At 30.4% G+C, this 17515-nt stretch overlaps 1 protein-coding gene across 1 annotated transcript in view; it reads left to right on the forward strand.

The window, feature by feature from the left end:
- LOC143231155 (nuclear RNA export factor 1-like) overlaps window positions 1–17515 on the forward strand; it is a 70736-nt gene that overhangs the window by 17008 nt on the left and 36213 nt on the right. Inside the window, exons 4-11 of the mRNA XM_076465811.1 lie at window positions 1661–1740; window positions 3612–3682; window positions 5711–5794; window positions 7287–7391; window positions 10631–10702; window positions 11079–11148; window positions 14131–14219; window positions 17227–17334. Coding sequence (XP_076321926.1) covers window positions 1661–1740; window positions 3612–3682; window positions 5711–5794; window positions 7287–7391; window positions 10631–10702; window positions 11079–11148; window positions 14131–14219; window positions 17227–17334 — 679 coding nt within the window. The remainder of the gene's footprint in view (window positions 1–1660; window positions 1741–3611; window positions 3683–5710; window positions 5795–7286; window positions 7392–10630; window positions 10703–11078; window positions 11149–14130; window positions 14220–17226; window positions 17335–17515) is intronic.

Consider the following 17515-nt stretch of genomic DNA (forward strand, 5'->3'; position numbering starts at 1 on the left):
GGATGTGTTTGTAATCTCTGATATCGAGGGTTAAATGATATTGGTTAGAGTGTATAGAATGGTTGTGAAATATTTACTAATACTTTACAGGTACTTTCAGACAAATATAATTATATACCAACTTGCTTTAATAGTTGAAGCCTTGTAGAATGGATGGTAACTTCCTGTTGTGGAGACACAAGTGTAGAGGATAATGCTTTGAAAATCTTTTGCTTTTCGTCTTCAGGTCAGTGGAAGACTTTCAAAATGTTCTCTACACTTGTGTCTCTACAACAGGCAGTTGCCATCCATTCTACAAAGTTTTATCATGAATGCTCTGCCTAAACAATCTATCATGCAATACTTTAAAAGTTGTTGTTGTATACTTGTTTTTCCAATAACAAACAAGGTAATAAATTTAAATGATGAGGGAGAACCATGCAGACATGTAGTCTTAATTGTAAAGTTATGCTTGTACGATCAGTGTACTGAAGATGGAAACTGTTGAAGGAGAGTTTATATGATATTTTATTAGTATTGTAATTAACAATATGCATTATTATTTCATGACACTTATCTATGAATCCATTACATAATTACCATAGATTCTAACCTTTTTCTGGGGAGAAGAGTTAGGATTTCAAGCTATTATTATGACATCATAAACAATTACAGTATAAATGTTACTCTCAAAGATTAACAATACTAACATGTTTATATTTAAACATTCAGTTTAACAGGATATTCAGTTCAACAAAACATGTATTGCTCTGAGTTCATTTTAATATTATTTCATGAGAATTTTAAAGTCAAAGATATTTATTAATCTAATCTTTAGATTCATGTGTATATTTAAAAGAACTTGTTCTACATATTCTACAGAGAAGTTTTTGTTAGAGCTCAGTGTTTCACCTTGAAATAGTGAATAATGAATAAAAATAAATTTTGTGTTCGTGTAAGGTTCTTGTTATTCTCGTATCTTGGGGTAACAAGGTTTTTCTTGTTCTGTTACTTAGAAAACTAACCTGTAATTTTCAGTCAGCAGCATAATGTGAATAGTGCAAGAAATGTTGACATGTAGACATTTAGTAGCACAATTCCCTCTTCTAGTGCCTTCTGTCATTAGTTGCCACATTACATTATTACTCTTAATGTATATCAGTTTCAGTTGTTTATCCTTAATTGAACGTGATTATTATCCTATCCTGGTCGATTGTCTATTTAAAAAAAAATTAATTTTCATTGTTAGTGACTTAATAATACCAGTGTTTTTTTAGCATGAATTTATGACTTGTATTGCAATTCACACTAACACCACCATTGTAAACTTGAGTACATTTTCCCATGTTTTAGTATATTGTAAGTCTTGCTAAAGTCTGTATTGTAAAACTGAGGTCTTTTTTTTCCCAAGTTTAGGTTATCATAAGTCACTGAAGACATTAAACTGAGAAGTATGATTCATGAAATAAATTAAACAATAATTGGAAAATAACCACAACAGTATTCCATAATATCTCCTTTTTCAGCGGTTATATTTTGTGCATAGTGAACTTTATTTTTCTTTTGTTATTTTGATCTGAAAAATTCAAGTGAAATGTATAGAAAATATGAATACTTGTTTTTATTGTAATAAATTGAAAAAACAACAACATTACCTCATTTGGCTTCTGTAATTTTATAGCAAGCCTTATCAAATGGGTTCTAATTTCAAGAAACATAAAGATTCAAGAAAGAAAAACAGGGGAAAAGGTGGAAGTTCTTGTAAGTGTTTTGTACTTTTATATTAAAAGTATCGTCTTAAGTAGTTCAACCTATTGTACTTCATAAATGTTTCTATTGTATTATTTTTATTTTTGTAATACCTGTGTACAGTTCTATCTGTTTATGGTGAGTCCACATATAACTTGTCAACGTTGCTGTTTCAGAATGGTAACGAGTTACAAGTAACAAAATAAATGTTTCCCTACTTCTTCTTCCAAGGTTTTCCCTTCTAAAATTGCAAAAATATTCATTATTTAACCAACTCTGTGATAGAAGTTTTTATTTTGTTTATAATACTTGTGCACTGTTCTTCCAACTGATGTTTCACTTATCTCATTGTCAGATTGAGGCTCTTTATTGTGCTCACTGACCACTTTGAGTAGTATTTTAAGGCACTTTTCCCTGTGTTATAGACCCAGTTTGATTCAGACTAAATATATTTACAGAGAAATCTGTATTAAAAATATTTAATGGAAGAAATTGATTTTGTTTTAGGTAAAAATGATTTGAAACCTCAACTAAATGTTTTCTAAAATTGGTGAAGATACTCATTCAAAATTAAAACACATATCTAAACTTGGTGTGTTATATGGTGTTTTGTAGGGAATTTGTACAATAATGAAGCATATGGTTCAAACATTTCAACTGTTTATAGTTTGAAGTTGCCTTCAGAAGTGCTCCAACATGTTGATGAAAAAACAAAAATGACTGTTGAGACCAGAAGTTTCTGTTGACTTGTATCTCAGGATGGCTGGTATGGGTATTAACCTGAAGATGACCTAAGAAGGTTGAAATGTTGTTCACAGCTTTATTAGTAAAAGTGTTAATACCTGTACCAACGGTCCTGAAATACATTTTTACTTCAAGTGGGTTTCTCCTCATCACGATTATCTGTTGACTTCGACCCTTGTTCATTGAAGTTGGTGTTAAGACAATGATACATTATTTGCTATTGTAAAGAGAATTATAGAGTGCAATTTCATAATACAGGAGACAAAACTGGGATGTTGACTTAAGTGAATAGCTCTGTGTAATGAACAAACTATACATGTACGAGTACTTTTAACACACAACTCTCTCGTATAATGTTTTCTTTCTTTTCCTTTCTGATGAGGGGAATGAGTGAAAGTACAATTAAAAGTTGTAAACTACCAATGACATTTTGTTCTTGAGGTTTGTTTTTACTTTCTTGTAAAATTGATCTAATTTTCATTAGCAATCATTTCTCTTTTTAAAAGGACAAAAACAACTTAAATGATACTTTTTAAAACTTTACTTAAATATAAGACAAATTAATTAATTATAGTTTTATATCTGAGGTTTGAACAAGACAGTCTCATTAGACTGATTGTAGTTGCCTGTGCTTTTTCGAAAGTAAAAATATAACTGGTTTGCATATGACAATTTCTTCCAAGTCTCTTGTTCATTCAGTACATTTTGAACCCCAATCTCCAATACTATAAAAGTCTTACAGAAACAAAACTGTAGATTAATTTGATTTGTTGATGGAGTTTAGACTGCTTCAACCTTTTGACTACGTGTTTATAAAATATTTATGCACCAAGTTGCTAGTGATTAAGGGGTTTGATGTAAATGTGTGTATGTGTGTGTGAATCACACCAAACAGTAAAACTGTCAATACTGAAATCTTACTAATTACTGTTGGAGCTCCTTGTTATTTCACCTTTTTATTTTTTTATAGTATTTTAATAACAATCAAAAACTACCACATGGCTCTATTAGTTATTATTTCAAAAACACAAATATAATAGCATGAAAATAAGTTCTAAAGACTTCAGCTTCTTTGGCTTTTTTGAATACAAAAGAGTTTTTATTCTAATACTAAAAGATATAATCACTTCTGTTCTTAGCATCCAGTTACAGGAGAGCATTACCAATTAGTGATATTCAGAGCTCAGAAAGTTCTTGGTTTAAAATAAAGGTAGGCTTTTAAATCTTCTAAATTTTATAATATTTTGTCAAGTATATATAAGGGTTCTAGTTGTAATAGTGTGTTATCTGTGGAGAAACGTTTTGTCAATTTTTTTTTTTTTTTTGACAAGTGAAGACATCTAAGAAAACCATTTGTTTACTTGTAGCTATAATTAAACATAATATTTTTCCTTGAATTAAATGTAGTTGATCTGTTCGTCCATAAGAAAATTAAGATTATTTGGTTCTAATTGTGTGCAAACAATATTATTTAATCCCTCTGAAGTATGAAATTTATTGTAAAATATTTATATAATATTGTTATTACTCAGTCAAAGCACAATTTTTTTAGCCTTCTATGATATTTGGTTAGATACCATAAACTAGAAAATCGTACCCCTCTTATCACACCCACCTGTCACATTCTCTCTTCCACAAATTGACAATAATTCTTTCTGAAGTTTAATATTATACTATTTACAACCAATAGAAAAGCCAAAGTTTTAATGTATAACATGTTTTATATTCAGAGAATGGTCTATTTTGTTTCCAGTTCAAACAATATTCTCAAAGAAAACGTATTAAAGAGTTTAACAGAACTTTTATCAGCACTTGTCGCATAGTTAGAAAGCCAGAAACATTGAGTGTTATAGGACATTTCAATATATTATTATTATTATGTTATTAGGTGCAATAGTACCATTAATGTAGAAATTTCCTTTTTGTTTCTTTCCAGAAGGACTTTTGACAGAAAACTAGATTTGTTTATCTTGTTTTCTAAATTGATGTATTTGTTTGTTTTTTATATGTTGGTTATGAAATTTGTCAGATTAACCAACCCTGTATAGAGTTAGGTTAGAGTAAACATTAGATGAAACATAGTTTTATTTTAAAAATATGTTGGAAATTTGTTCAGGAGGTTTTAGAGATAACACAGATAAAATTTGGGAATTTCCAGATGAAGAAAAGTTTGTTTGTTTGTGTTTGAATTTCGCGCAAAGCTACACGAGAGTTATCTGAGCTAGCCATCCCTAATTTAGCAGTGTAAGACTAGAGGCAAGGCAGTTTGTCGTCACCACCCACTGCGAACTCTTGGGCTACTCTTTTACCAACAAATAATGGGATTGACTGTACCATGGCTGAAAGGGTGAACGTGTTTGGTGCGACAGGGATTCAAACCTGCAACCCTCAGGTTATGAGTTGAACGCCTTAACTCACCTACCCATGCTGGGCCCATGAAGAAAAGTACTTTTAATCTTAGTGTTTTGTATTTGGAACAGTCAACATTCTGATTCCATATATCTACAAAAAAATGTTTAGTAAAAAATACTTCTTTATAAATTCTGAGTTTTTCTGTAAAAGAGATTTATTATGTTTACTGAAAGCTTGCAAAATTTTATGAAGGAACAAAAAGCAAATAAGAAATTACAGTATGGAACCTTTAAAGGTCAAGTTGGAGTCATGAACCTGACTGAATTGACCAAGCCTCTCGTGAAGAAGTTAAATTAACTGATATATATCAGTTTTTCAAAAGTTAAGCACAATATTTAGGTTATTACTGTGACATTGAATTACAATATTTATAACGTACAACCACTAAGGAATTTGCAAAGGTTCTGCAAGCCTGTGATTACCTCATTGGAGTTAGTATGTATTTATTTATGTAACACATATAAAACTTCTTGCATTATAATCGTTATTTTGAATGTTTTTCAAACGTTACTGTCAAAAATAATTTCCTTTTGGATAATTTTGTTTCTGTAATTTGTAATTTTTAAATGTACTGTGTGGCTTAAAATTTTTAAGAATAATGTAGCATTACCTTGTAAAGTTAAATTTAAAATACAGTATAAAAATCTGTAAGTTGTATATACATTTCTCTTAAAGCAAGTTTTATATTTCAAAATTGTATTTTCAATTTTTAATTATATTATATTTAATATAATTAAAAGTTCTACTAATTTTATGCCAGAAAAATTTTCATGAAAAGAGTTTTAAGTACATAATCTTGTATTTTTGGAACCTTTTTGGATTACAGATTCCATTTGGTCAGAAAATGGAAAAACAATACATCTTAAGAACTCTTGCATCATCATCTGATGTTCCTTTTGTGCCTTTTCAAGTAAGATGTAGCCTATCAAAGAATTTAAAGCTGATAGATTTGTTTTATTTTTCTACGTGTTTCATTATCTGTATTTGTTAAACTGCTGTAAAATATGCATGTTATCTTTTTGCAAGCAGTTATGTTCAGAGGTCTGAAGAGTCGTTTTTTACTATGTGATTGATAGTTATAATAAAAATTGTTTAATAAAATGAAAAGAAAAAATCACCTTTCAAAACAAACATGAAAGATTTGCCATTGCAAAACAGGCTTTGTTTGTAATGGATAAAATACTTTAAATTATTTTCTCCAAAATGAAAACTAGACTAGATTATAAAGAGTACTTAAAACCACACTAGATTGTGCAGAGTACTTAAAACCACACTAGATTGTGCAGAGTACTTAAAACCACACTAGATTGTGCAGAGTACTTAAAACCACACTAGATTGTGCAGAGTATTCAAAACCACAATTGAAAAAATCAAGATATACATTTTTTATTTATTTAATGTATAAAAGTAGTTGATACTGTGCAAGTGAGAAGAAAAATAATAAATTTTAATATTATAATTATAAGAACTTGTGAGTGAAATCATAGACCATATTGATACTCCATGGTGAGTTAGGTTCTGAAATTGAAATATTGGTTTTTCAGTTTCTTTGCTCTTTTCTGATGGCTGGGAAAAATTGATTTGTTTAATTGTTATTAGAGCTAAGCTTATTTGTTATTGGCAGTAAATAGGTACTTCTTTTCTGTATGTTATACAGTTGATAGAATTCAACAAAATTCAGTGCAAAAAGAAACAAATTGGTAGGATAGTGCTAACAGTTTCTCTCTATTAATGCAATCATTGTTACGAAGTCAGTGTTTCAATGTTGTATTACCAAGCATAATCTGAAAGACACTGTAAACGTTATATCAGCATGATATTTGTTAATGAGTGTTTAAGAATACAATCTTTTGGTTTTTGAAACAGTTTTTTTTTTTACCTTCATATTATTTCATTTTACTACTTTTCATACATACTCTGTCAACAAGAAGGCTTATTTTATAACAATAATATTTTCAACATTTATTAAATTAAAACTTTTAAATAATGCAGTATTAATAGATTGCAATGTATTTTGTTAAAACTATTTACTAAAGGACATAATTTATTATTTAAATTTCATGCTGTTCTGCCCAAAATATTTTGTAATGTTTGAACCTTCAGTAGCTTTTGTTCAGTTGGAAAGAGGTGATCAGTTTCCAAGAATTTATAGCACAGTAAATTGGTACCTGTTTTAGTAAGCTTTTCTTAGTTATTGGTAGGATTAGGTTTCTCTCCAGACCTGTACAGAAGGTGAAATTTTATTTGTATCCGTGGAAGATATTACAAGTTACATTAATAGATTGACTTCCATGCCGCATTATTTAATACGAATGTTAAGGTTTTTTGTTGTTGAAAATTTGATCCTCGTTAAGGATTGTAATAATTATGTGTGTGTAATACTTTCCCTTTTTGTCTTAAAGTTCAGCTATGTTGGAAATGCAGCTGTGTTCTATGTAAATGAAGTTGAGCAGGCTAATGGATTGAAGAAACTGAATGGAATTATCACAACTCCTAGTGGTTTTAAAGTGAGTGTAGTTGTTTTTAAGTTATGAAATCTAAATAACTGATTTGTTAAGGTAGGTGCTTTGTTGGAATCTTAGAATAAAAACAAAAGCTGTTTTGTGCCCAGCATGGCCAGGTGATCAAGGTGCTCGACTCATAATCTGAGGGTCATGGGTTTGAATCCCAGTCACCCCAAACATGCTCGCCCTTTCAGCCATGGGGGCATTATAATGTGATGGTCAATCCCACTATTTGTTGGTAAAAGAGTAGCCCAACATTTGGCAGTGGGTGGTGATGGCTATCTGCCTTTCTTCTAGTCTTATATTGCTAAATTAGGGATGGCTAGCACAAATAGCCCTCAAGTAGCTTTGTGTGAAATTCATAAACAAAGCATGCTAGCTGTAAAATTCACTGCTTGAAGATTTATATTTACTCTTCAGTCACTGTTAGAGCAAGAAGATGCTTATATTTGTAGAAAATAGTGAAAATGAAGGACATCATAATGTAGCTATTAACAGGCATCTGATTCGTTTCCAAGAAAATGTTACTGGCTAAACATTATTTTGCTGAAGAATACATGTATGCTGATAGATTTAATAGTTATGGTAAAAGTCACCTTTTTTTTTTATCATATTGCTATTATTGATTTCAAGTCAGAGAAATGTAAAGCAGTATTTCATGTGTATAATTTGTCTCCCAAATTATGGGCTTAAAATGATAAAAAATTAGATTTTTATATCTGTGGTGAGCAGAGCACAGATAGCTTATTGTATAGGTTTGTGTTTCACTACAAATAGAACTCATCAGTTGATCTGGGTGATGAACAGCTAAGATTTATTTGAAACACATCTGGAGAAGAAGAGTGGCAAACTGATTCAGCTTTAGTTGAGTTCTTATACCCTCTGCTCTTAGAAGTTTGTCTTGGCAAAAAGTATTTTTGAGACCAGTTAATTTGTGTAAAGTTCTAGTGTTAATTCAGTTAACAATTTTGTTAAGAACTTGTCATTATGGAAACATTTTGTGTGGCTGATATCAGTTTCATCATAGCAGTTACAAATCTCACTGTAAGAGTTTGACTGTTAATTACTTCTATAGCAGATACAAATCTCGCTGTAAGAGTTTGACTGTTAGTTACTTCTATACCAGATACAAATCTCGCTGTAAGAGTTCGACTGTTAGTTACTTCTATAGCAGATACAAATCTCGCTGTAAGAGTTTGACTGTTAGTTACTTCTATAGCAGATACAAATCTCGCTGTAAGAGTTCGACTGTTAGTTACTTCTATAGCAGATACAAATCTCGCTGTAAGAGTTTGACTGTTAGTTACTTCTCTCATTTTGCTATGCAAGAACTAGACAAAAGAAAACTGCTCAATCAGCAATTTTGTTACAAACAAGAAATCCATTTTGAGATACTTTATGCCATAATCTGTCTGGCTTGTTTTGTAATGTGTATGTACACTGTTAACTTTTGTGTACAAAATTAATAACCATCCATTTAATTTTAAATTTAATATTTTATTCACCTGTTCTTGTTATTTTAAAATACGTGGTTTACAACAAAGAACAGCCTTTAAATCTTCACCCCCAACTGAGTTATTTTAACCTTCTTACTACAGACAGGCCAAAGTGTATATCACGATTTTGTAGAAAGTTACATTCAAAATTTAATTAAACTACTTTATTATAAATGTATACAAATAAACTTGGTAATCAAACACAGTTAATAAATAAAACTAATATTATGTAAATTTAAGTTCTCAATTTTATAAGGAAATCTTTTAAAGAATCCTCAGTTTTCTCTAGTTTGAGAATTGTGACATTTATTCTCTAAATCTTCCGTTTTCTCTCATCTATTTACCACTTCTCATAGAAGTATAGACTTTAATGTAAATTACTAATTATAATATGGATATTACTCAGGCAAAGCATAATTTTTATAGCATTCAAACTTGCTTGTTATGGAATCGTGGACTAGAAAATTAGACTCACTTGCCACGCTCATCTGTGACATCCCGTCATTCACAAATTGCCAGAAGTTCTTTCTGACATTTTATACTGTATTGTTTATAATCAATAGAAATCCAAAATCTTAATTTATCAAATGATATATTAATGTTGTTTTCTGTACAGAAAATTGTCTATTTTGCCTCAAGTTTGAAACCTGGTGTTATGGTATTCACATCAACAAGCTTAGATTAATTTTTAATGGATCTTATTTTGTATTTTGAAAGCTATAAAAATTGTGATAGTTATAGGACATTGTGCACTTGTCTGTATTCTCACTAGTATTATATAAACATAAATGGTTTTGTGTAGTAGTACTATTACTATAAAAAAGTTGGGTAAAGTTTCACTGACAGTTGAGAACAACAAGAAGAATCAGTGAAGTATTATATATTTCTTGTTTTTGTACGTTCTTTTTATTCATTATTATAAAAGTGACTAATTTGTAAAAATTAGAAACTCATAAAAAAATTCTTCATGATATATTCACATATTATGTAATTCGATACACAAGTATGTGAGCTGCATGTTTCTGAACAATTTACAGCTTGTGGCAAGATTATTAGTTAGACACAATTCAAAGTGCAATAAGTTAAAGTATAAATAAGTATATACTGTTACATATTTTAATGTATTTAGTATAAAGAATTATAGTTTGTTACATTTTTGCACTCATTCTAGAAAGAAAGGAAAAAGTACTTTATATTTATTTTGGATTTGTTTTTGTGGTGGTTACAAAGCAAGTCACTGACTGAATAGAGGATAAGAGACAAAATGTTAAATTTTAATGAAAAACAAACATTTGGTATTTACATGGCACATCTCAGAGATTATACAAGTGAAATTCCATGGTTTTCCAATAAAAAAAGGTTATTTTTAGTCTTAATCATCAAAATCATGTTGTACTCGGAGCAGTCAACATTTTGACTTCTTATAGTAATGAATAAAATTTTAGCAAAATTGCTTAATTAAAAAACTTTTATGTGTATGAAAGGCTTCTAATGCTTACTGAAAGTTTGTCAAATTTTATGAAGATACAAAACATGTTAAAAGTTAGTCTGGAAATCCCGATGGTCACTATGGGTTCATGCACTCACTTCAAGTGACCAAAGCTCAGAGAGAGACAGTTAATGAAAAAACATTAGAAAATGTAAATCTGTGTGTGTATACACACTTTGACTTATATCTGTGTGTCTATGCTCGCGTGCAACTATAGGTCATACAAGTTGTTAAAAGTGTTTTAAACTCTCTCATAGATGAGCATATATTGCCAGAGGTGCCCTCCTCCTGTTTGTACGTTAAGTGATGAGACGCAGGAAAAAATCAAGGTTAGTATATTTAACATTTTAACTGAAAGAGGGAAGAATAAGCTTCATGTAAGAACAATGAAAGAGAAAATGTTTTAAAAATAGTCGTTTTAATAAATATTTGTGAATGATTCACTATCTGAATGAGATGGATAAAGACAGATGTTTATAATTGTATTGGTTCAAATATGAATCACAGGACTTAAAATATATGTTTTATTTACTGAACTTGTTGAAGTAACTAATTTTCTGTAGTTTTTGTCGTCATAATGTGGATATGAAGGAATACCAACTGTAAATGGATAAACAATGAGTGTAATAAACAAAACTCGCTTATTTATCTGAATTGTGTATAACATTTTGTAAAACTTTAATTATATTGTATTCTTTATCTCAGGTGTGCATGAGCAATCGTTACGATGTAGCACAGAAACTCTTAAACCTAAGTAATTTTTATAGTGATTCAGGTAAGGGGATTCATTTGTTATATACAGTAAAGTTAAGTTTTTTTGGTGGGGTTCATGATGAGTTGAATAATCAATTTTTTATTTTCCAAGATATCATAATATACTCTGTAATACTTGTATACATAATAGGTATTTTCATAGAGATAATAATGTACAGTGTAAAACTTATGTACCTGATATGCGAGGTATTTTCATAAATAGTTTTACTGTAAGTGAAATAAAGTGTTAACTTATCAGTTAAAAAAGATCCATTCCATGTCATAGTTTTGTATTTATCAATTTAACCTTATCATGATGGGTAATGGATTAAAAGCCATGTTTGTTGTCTTGCATTCAAAATTTTATTGAACTATGATCTTGCAAATTTATGTCAATAAATTTGGTATCAAATTGTCAATTATAATTTAAATTTTAGTATTATATATATGTTAATTTCTTAATTGAAAAGTATATATTACAAGAACATACTTGAGTATTTATTTTTACTAGTCACATATGCTGAATGAAGTACTGGTTCAAGTTAGGTGTTTGTGATATTAAATTACTGATATTGATCAGTTAGAATTTAAAATAAAAACCTCATATCCTTCCCTTATGCTGAGATGTTGCTTATGCATTTAATCAAACATAGCGGTGGCTTGCTTGTCTCTCTTTATTTGGGGAAATGGTCCCTTATATGAACTTCTTTCAGTACATAAAGTAAATAGCCAGTTGAAAGCTCGGAATGCACCTTGTGCTTTAAAGTGCTTGGAAGCTATGTTATTCTTTTGATCCAAGATATCAAGTAGTAGATTTTCTTTAGTCTGCCCAAAATTACATATATTTTCAGACAAAATGCAGCATAGTTACTAAATTTGGTAAATTGTAGTGAAATTCTGCAGAATCGATATAGTTGTGTGTGACTTTTTTTTGTTATATCGAATGTACATATAAAACCTACAACAAAATTTTCACTTATTTTCCACATGCAAAATTTGAAAAGGTTTAGTAATTTGTAATAAAGGTATAATTATTTCCTATTCTTATTTATTTACTGTTCTATTTAAAAAAAAAAAAAAAAATGTATCTGTAAATACTAATAATCTATGTACATTAGTAATTTATATTAATTGATATGTGACTGTATTTTACCAAACACGAGTCCACAAAGGCACAGCCACGACAGGTCACTTTATAAACACTGAAGGTCAGTTTTATATTTTGTGTGCCTTGTCAACATCACTTCTGTAATGCTAGCTAGGCATGACTGGAAGGTTAACATAATAAAGTTAATAAATATTTCTAAATGTACAATGTTATGAGATTTAATGTGTTTAGACTAAATATTTGAATTTTTGTGTTATAATTTGTCATTCTAGAACTAAATTATGTTTATTTCATAATTTTTTATGGTGGTTGGGAGATCGGTCAAACTTATAGACCCCAGATAGTTAGGGTAGGGAAAATAATAGAATATAAAGTCTCACTGGAAATAAATATTTGGAATATATTTGGGAGGTTTTATTTAGAGATTACCTGAATAATATTTGAGATTTATGGGAGAAAGAATGTTTTTTTTTTTTTTTTCATGACATGAGAATCTCTTCGTACTTGGACTAGAAACTAAACAGACTCTATATTCACAAACCTTTAGTTTAAAAAAAAAAAATTAAATTTGACATTTTGTTTACAACAATATTTACTGAAAGTTTTCCAAATTTTCTGAAGGTACATGTCTTCATCAAAAGTTACAGTATTAAATACTTGTATTTTATACCATCCATGTCACAATAGGGTTAAGGACACTGATAATACAGTTTTAGTTGGGCTACAAAAAATTATTTCTGATTATAGCTAATAAATCGACTAACTGCAAAACTAGCTAGTTAAATGTTAAATAAACACTTCAATTTCAAGCATTTCTGCTTGTGTTCTGTTAATTTTTCTGTTAGTTAATCAATATCCATAAATCTTTCCAAAATTAACTTTAAAGGAGTTAACTGTATTAAACATGGTAGAAGGTTCTAGTTATCTTACTTTAGTTGAAAAGGGATGGTCACTTAATTATATCCTTTCTTAATTAAGGAATATTAAAATCAGGTTTTGTTGTGCTTTTGCTCTGTGTATGTATATTGTAAGGTATAATAAACATAAATTCCCAGTTGAAAGGACTTTATGATAGTGGTAACAAAGATCTTGATTTAACTATGATGTAATTGTGAGCAGTTAAAGGGGTTTAAAAGTTACAGGATTATTTCTACTGAATAATCTACACAAAAATAATTAGCTTTAGCAGGTTTGGCCCTTTTTTTGGTATTATTTAAGACTACATATTATGTTTAAAACATCTATCAGTTGTAATTTTGTAAATATTTAGTTTTGTCATCTTGGTGTAACACATTAGGTGTGTAATGTTTTCAGTCATATTACACTCATAATCATCGTCAGATAATTCAGGCTCAGAACCATTATCAGCTTGTACAAGTTTGTTTATCTCTAAGTTTGAAAACACTGGATCAGTTTTTTTGCCATTTTATGTCTATCTGCATATAAAATTAAATAGTTTTTCAACTGCAAATATTACCAGTGTTTTGAACATCAACATGTGCTATGTTAGATAGAATCAGTGGCAGACGTTGTCAATCGTGAAAATTAGGCTTTGTGAGTTTATTTTGCCTTTCTGGTTCGTTATATAGTCACCATAGTGACAGGTGCACCTAGAGGGATAAAGGTCTTTTTTATGATGTATTGTTACAGTAAAATATCTATACAAAAATATAACTACCACACGTACAAAACATCTACTAGCTCTGTTAATTTCAAGAAAATGAGAAATCAGTGTACCAGTCAACCTTCAGTTTCAGTTTGTTTAAAAGATGCTAGCACATTGAATCCTCTCCTTTACTTATTTTAATTTTATAGTATGTTGAAAGTTACTTAATTGATCAATGTGTTTTGTGTTAATAATTTCTGAATACTAATTTCAAAAACTGAAACTAACAGGTCTGAAAACAGAAGGAATCTATGCTCCCCTCAGTAGGTTTAATATATTTAGTGCTGTTGTCCGGATAATCAGAGAACACATTCCAGAGGTGAGTTTTAATCTTATTTTGTATGAAAAAAGTTTATATGAAGTAAAATCCACTATCCTACCAAAAGTCATGGAACATGGATAGTTATGAATAAAACTTGACCCACCTTTAATCATAATGACTGATTCATTATGTCGTGAAAGACTTTCTACTAACTTACGGTAGAAAGCTGCTGGTATTATGTTTTACTAAAACATTTTAAAATATTAGTAAGCTCTACTACTGAAGAGGGCCTTTTTGACCTTGCCCTAATTCTTGTGTTCCAGTTCAGTCCAAAGATGTCTTCTTCAGGTTGAGGCTCTGTGCTGGTTACTGCAATTTTCTGATGATATTTTCTTCAAACCACATATTCACAATCCTTACTTTGTGACATGAAATGTTATCATGTTGGAAAATCTAAGGGCTGTTACCATTAAACTGCTACAGTGTAGGATGAATAGAATTGTTCACAACATCAGTGTAGGACTCAGAATTCATGGATCCATGCACTGTGACCAGGTTCCTAGTCCATCCCTTGAGAATCACCATAGACCATGAAACTGTCACCTCCAAACTTTACTTTTGGGACAACACACTCGAGTAATTAGCATTTTCAAAACATTTTTGCCGATTTTTGTTGATCTGCAGTCCAAGTTTGGTGTTCCTTGCCTCGTGCCAGTTGATGGTGTATATTTGTTTTTGTTATCAATGGCTTGTGGATTTTAGTTCTTCTATGAAAATTCATGGCATGTAGTTCTTGAAGTGTCATGGAAACACTTACAGGACCACCTGTGGCTGCTCTCATTTCCAAATACAAATTCTCTTGGGTCTAGTGACAAGCTGAGATAACCAAACTTCTCATGGCACGTCAGCTCCTGTCAGAGGTTATTTCGGACTTACCTGGTGGCGTATTGTCATTGTCACTTTCATTTCTTCAGAATATTGCCAACTGTTGTTCTGGGAATGTTTAATTGTTACTCAGTAACATCTACAGATATTTTTCCCAAGTGACATCCAGTTATCCTTCTCTTCTGAACCCCTATTAGCTCCTTCCACGTACACATTGTTCAGCAGACAAGTTCAAAATGTTCTCCTGGGTCAACAGCTAATCACCTTTATACGCTAAACTATTTGTGTATTTCATTGTCACACCTATTATTTTCCTATCAGAAGTGTGTTCTATGATTTTGATAGGATAGTGCAAATTGGTCACAGTTTTTTGTTTTGTTTTTTGTAACAAAAGTTTTACCAAATCAGGCTGTTTTTTACTCTTAAGTGTATTGTGTTCATTCTACCTTGAGTGCAAGATTTCCACTATTCAATTAAAAAAAACAAAGGAAATAGACTTGTTGTTCTTCCACAGTTCGAAAGAAAAGGCTTTTTCAGAATTGTAGCTCATTCAATATAACTGGTTTATTTAATTCTATATATGAAACATTTTGGCACACTCCCTAAGCAAAATATTAGTGTTTATTAATTTCCTGAATTTTTTTTTACTTAAATGTAATACAACACTTTTATTTTCCTTGGAGGAATGTAAATAGTTTTCAGCAAAATAGTGCTCATTTAAACCCTGTAACTTTAATATAAGTGTAGTTTTATTTTTAATTATGCCAAACAGTATTTCTGAACCTTAGTTGGCATGGTGATTTGTAATTTATTATATCTGTTTCTAGAATTTAGAGGATAGTGGGCCCATCATGGCCAGGTGTGGTTAGGGTGCTCAACTCGCAATCTGAGGGTTGCAGGTTCGAATCCCCCTCCAACCAAACATGCTTGTCCTTTCAGCCATGGTGATATTATAATGTTACAGTCAGTTCCACTGTTCATTGGTAAAAGAGTAACCAAAGAATTGATGGTGGGTGGAAGTGACCAGCTGTCTTCCCTCTAGTCTTACACTGCTAAATTAGGAATGGCCAGTGCAGATAGCCTTTGTGTAGCTTTGCTTGAAATTCAACAGACAAACAAAGTTAGATGATAGTGTGATGTGTGTGGTTCAGCTTGGACTCATAAATAGTGATAAAAGCGTAGCTGAGAGATGTGTTGCTTGAAGGAAAGATTTGTGTCAACAACTTGAGCTACAATTACATTTCTGATTCCTTAGGCTTGATAAAGCTGCCTTTATCATTTTATATTCTATTTTAATTATAATGTCTTGGTATGGAAGAAAAAGAATTGGTCTTAGTGGAACAGGATGGCACAGGTTTAGTTGGATTATTTTGCATTAAAATGCATCAATTTTTGTTTTGCTCGTTAGGTTGTTGTTTGTTGAGCATGTTTACAGTAAGGACGTATTGACCAAGAAAGTGTGTGATTGGCAAAGAAACTCAATGAAAACAAGCATAAAGGAATTCATTACCATTGAATAAAAATTTTGTTTCAAACTTGTTATGTATATTAAGTGAAACCTGATGAAGTTTTTATAAAAAGTGAGGTTTGTTTATAATTTTGATGTGGTAGAAAAGATAATTTAATTGAACTTCAGTGATCGTAAACAAAAGTGAAACTGGGTGTGGTGTTTCTGAATTAAAACAAAAATAAAACTTAAAGTTTTATAAACTAAAAACTGGGAAAGGTTTAGAAGAACCTTTGATGACATAAAATCAGTAGTTTCAATTTTCAGCAAAGGTAAACCTTTTTCAAATATTAAAAACTTAATGAAATACTTTTGAAGTTGCAAATTTATACAAATATCACAGACATGCAGAAGTTACATAATGTGTAGGAAATATATCTCAGGTTTATCGGTATGTTATGCAGTAGTTTTTATGTTGATTACATGATCCTAAAACATTATTATTTCTTTCTTCTGTATTCTCTTGGGTATATAATTCATAAAATTTCATAACAATGTTTTAGGATCACATAATTAACAAAAAAAGTACTGGATAACATACTGATAAACCTCAGTGGTTTGTAAACAGATATCTCATTAAAATACCAAAGAATGATAACATAAGAATGCAAAACTCTACTGCCTGTTGGTGACTGAGGTTTATATGTATTATTTTTTAAAATTTCCTCACAGCTAGAGAAACTTGACCTGTCAGGCAACAAGTTGAATCGCTTAGAACCCCTGTCTGGTCTCGTGTCCACTTGTAAAGAACTGAAAACCTTGCTCGTAGGGAACAACTCTGTGAGTTAATGTACCTTAATTAAGAATATTGGGAGTTTTCAAGTTTTATGCTTCACTTGTTTAACAGTTGTTTTAAAGATAGCTTTTTATTTTGTAATATATTAAAAGGTTTGTTACTTGGTATGTTTTACAGTTGTCTTAAAAATGGTTTATTTTCTAACACTTGTATTTAAATACTTTT

Source organism: Tachypleus tridentatus, chromosome 10 (genome assembly GCF_004210375.1).
Source record: "Tachypleus tridentatus isolate NWPU-2018 chromosome 10, ASM421037v1, whole genome shotgun sequence".
Classification (NCBI taxonomy): Eukaryota; Metazoa; Arthropoda; class Merostomata; order Xiphosura; family Limulidae; genus Tachypleus; species Tachypleus tridentatus.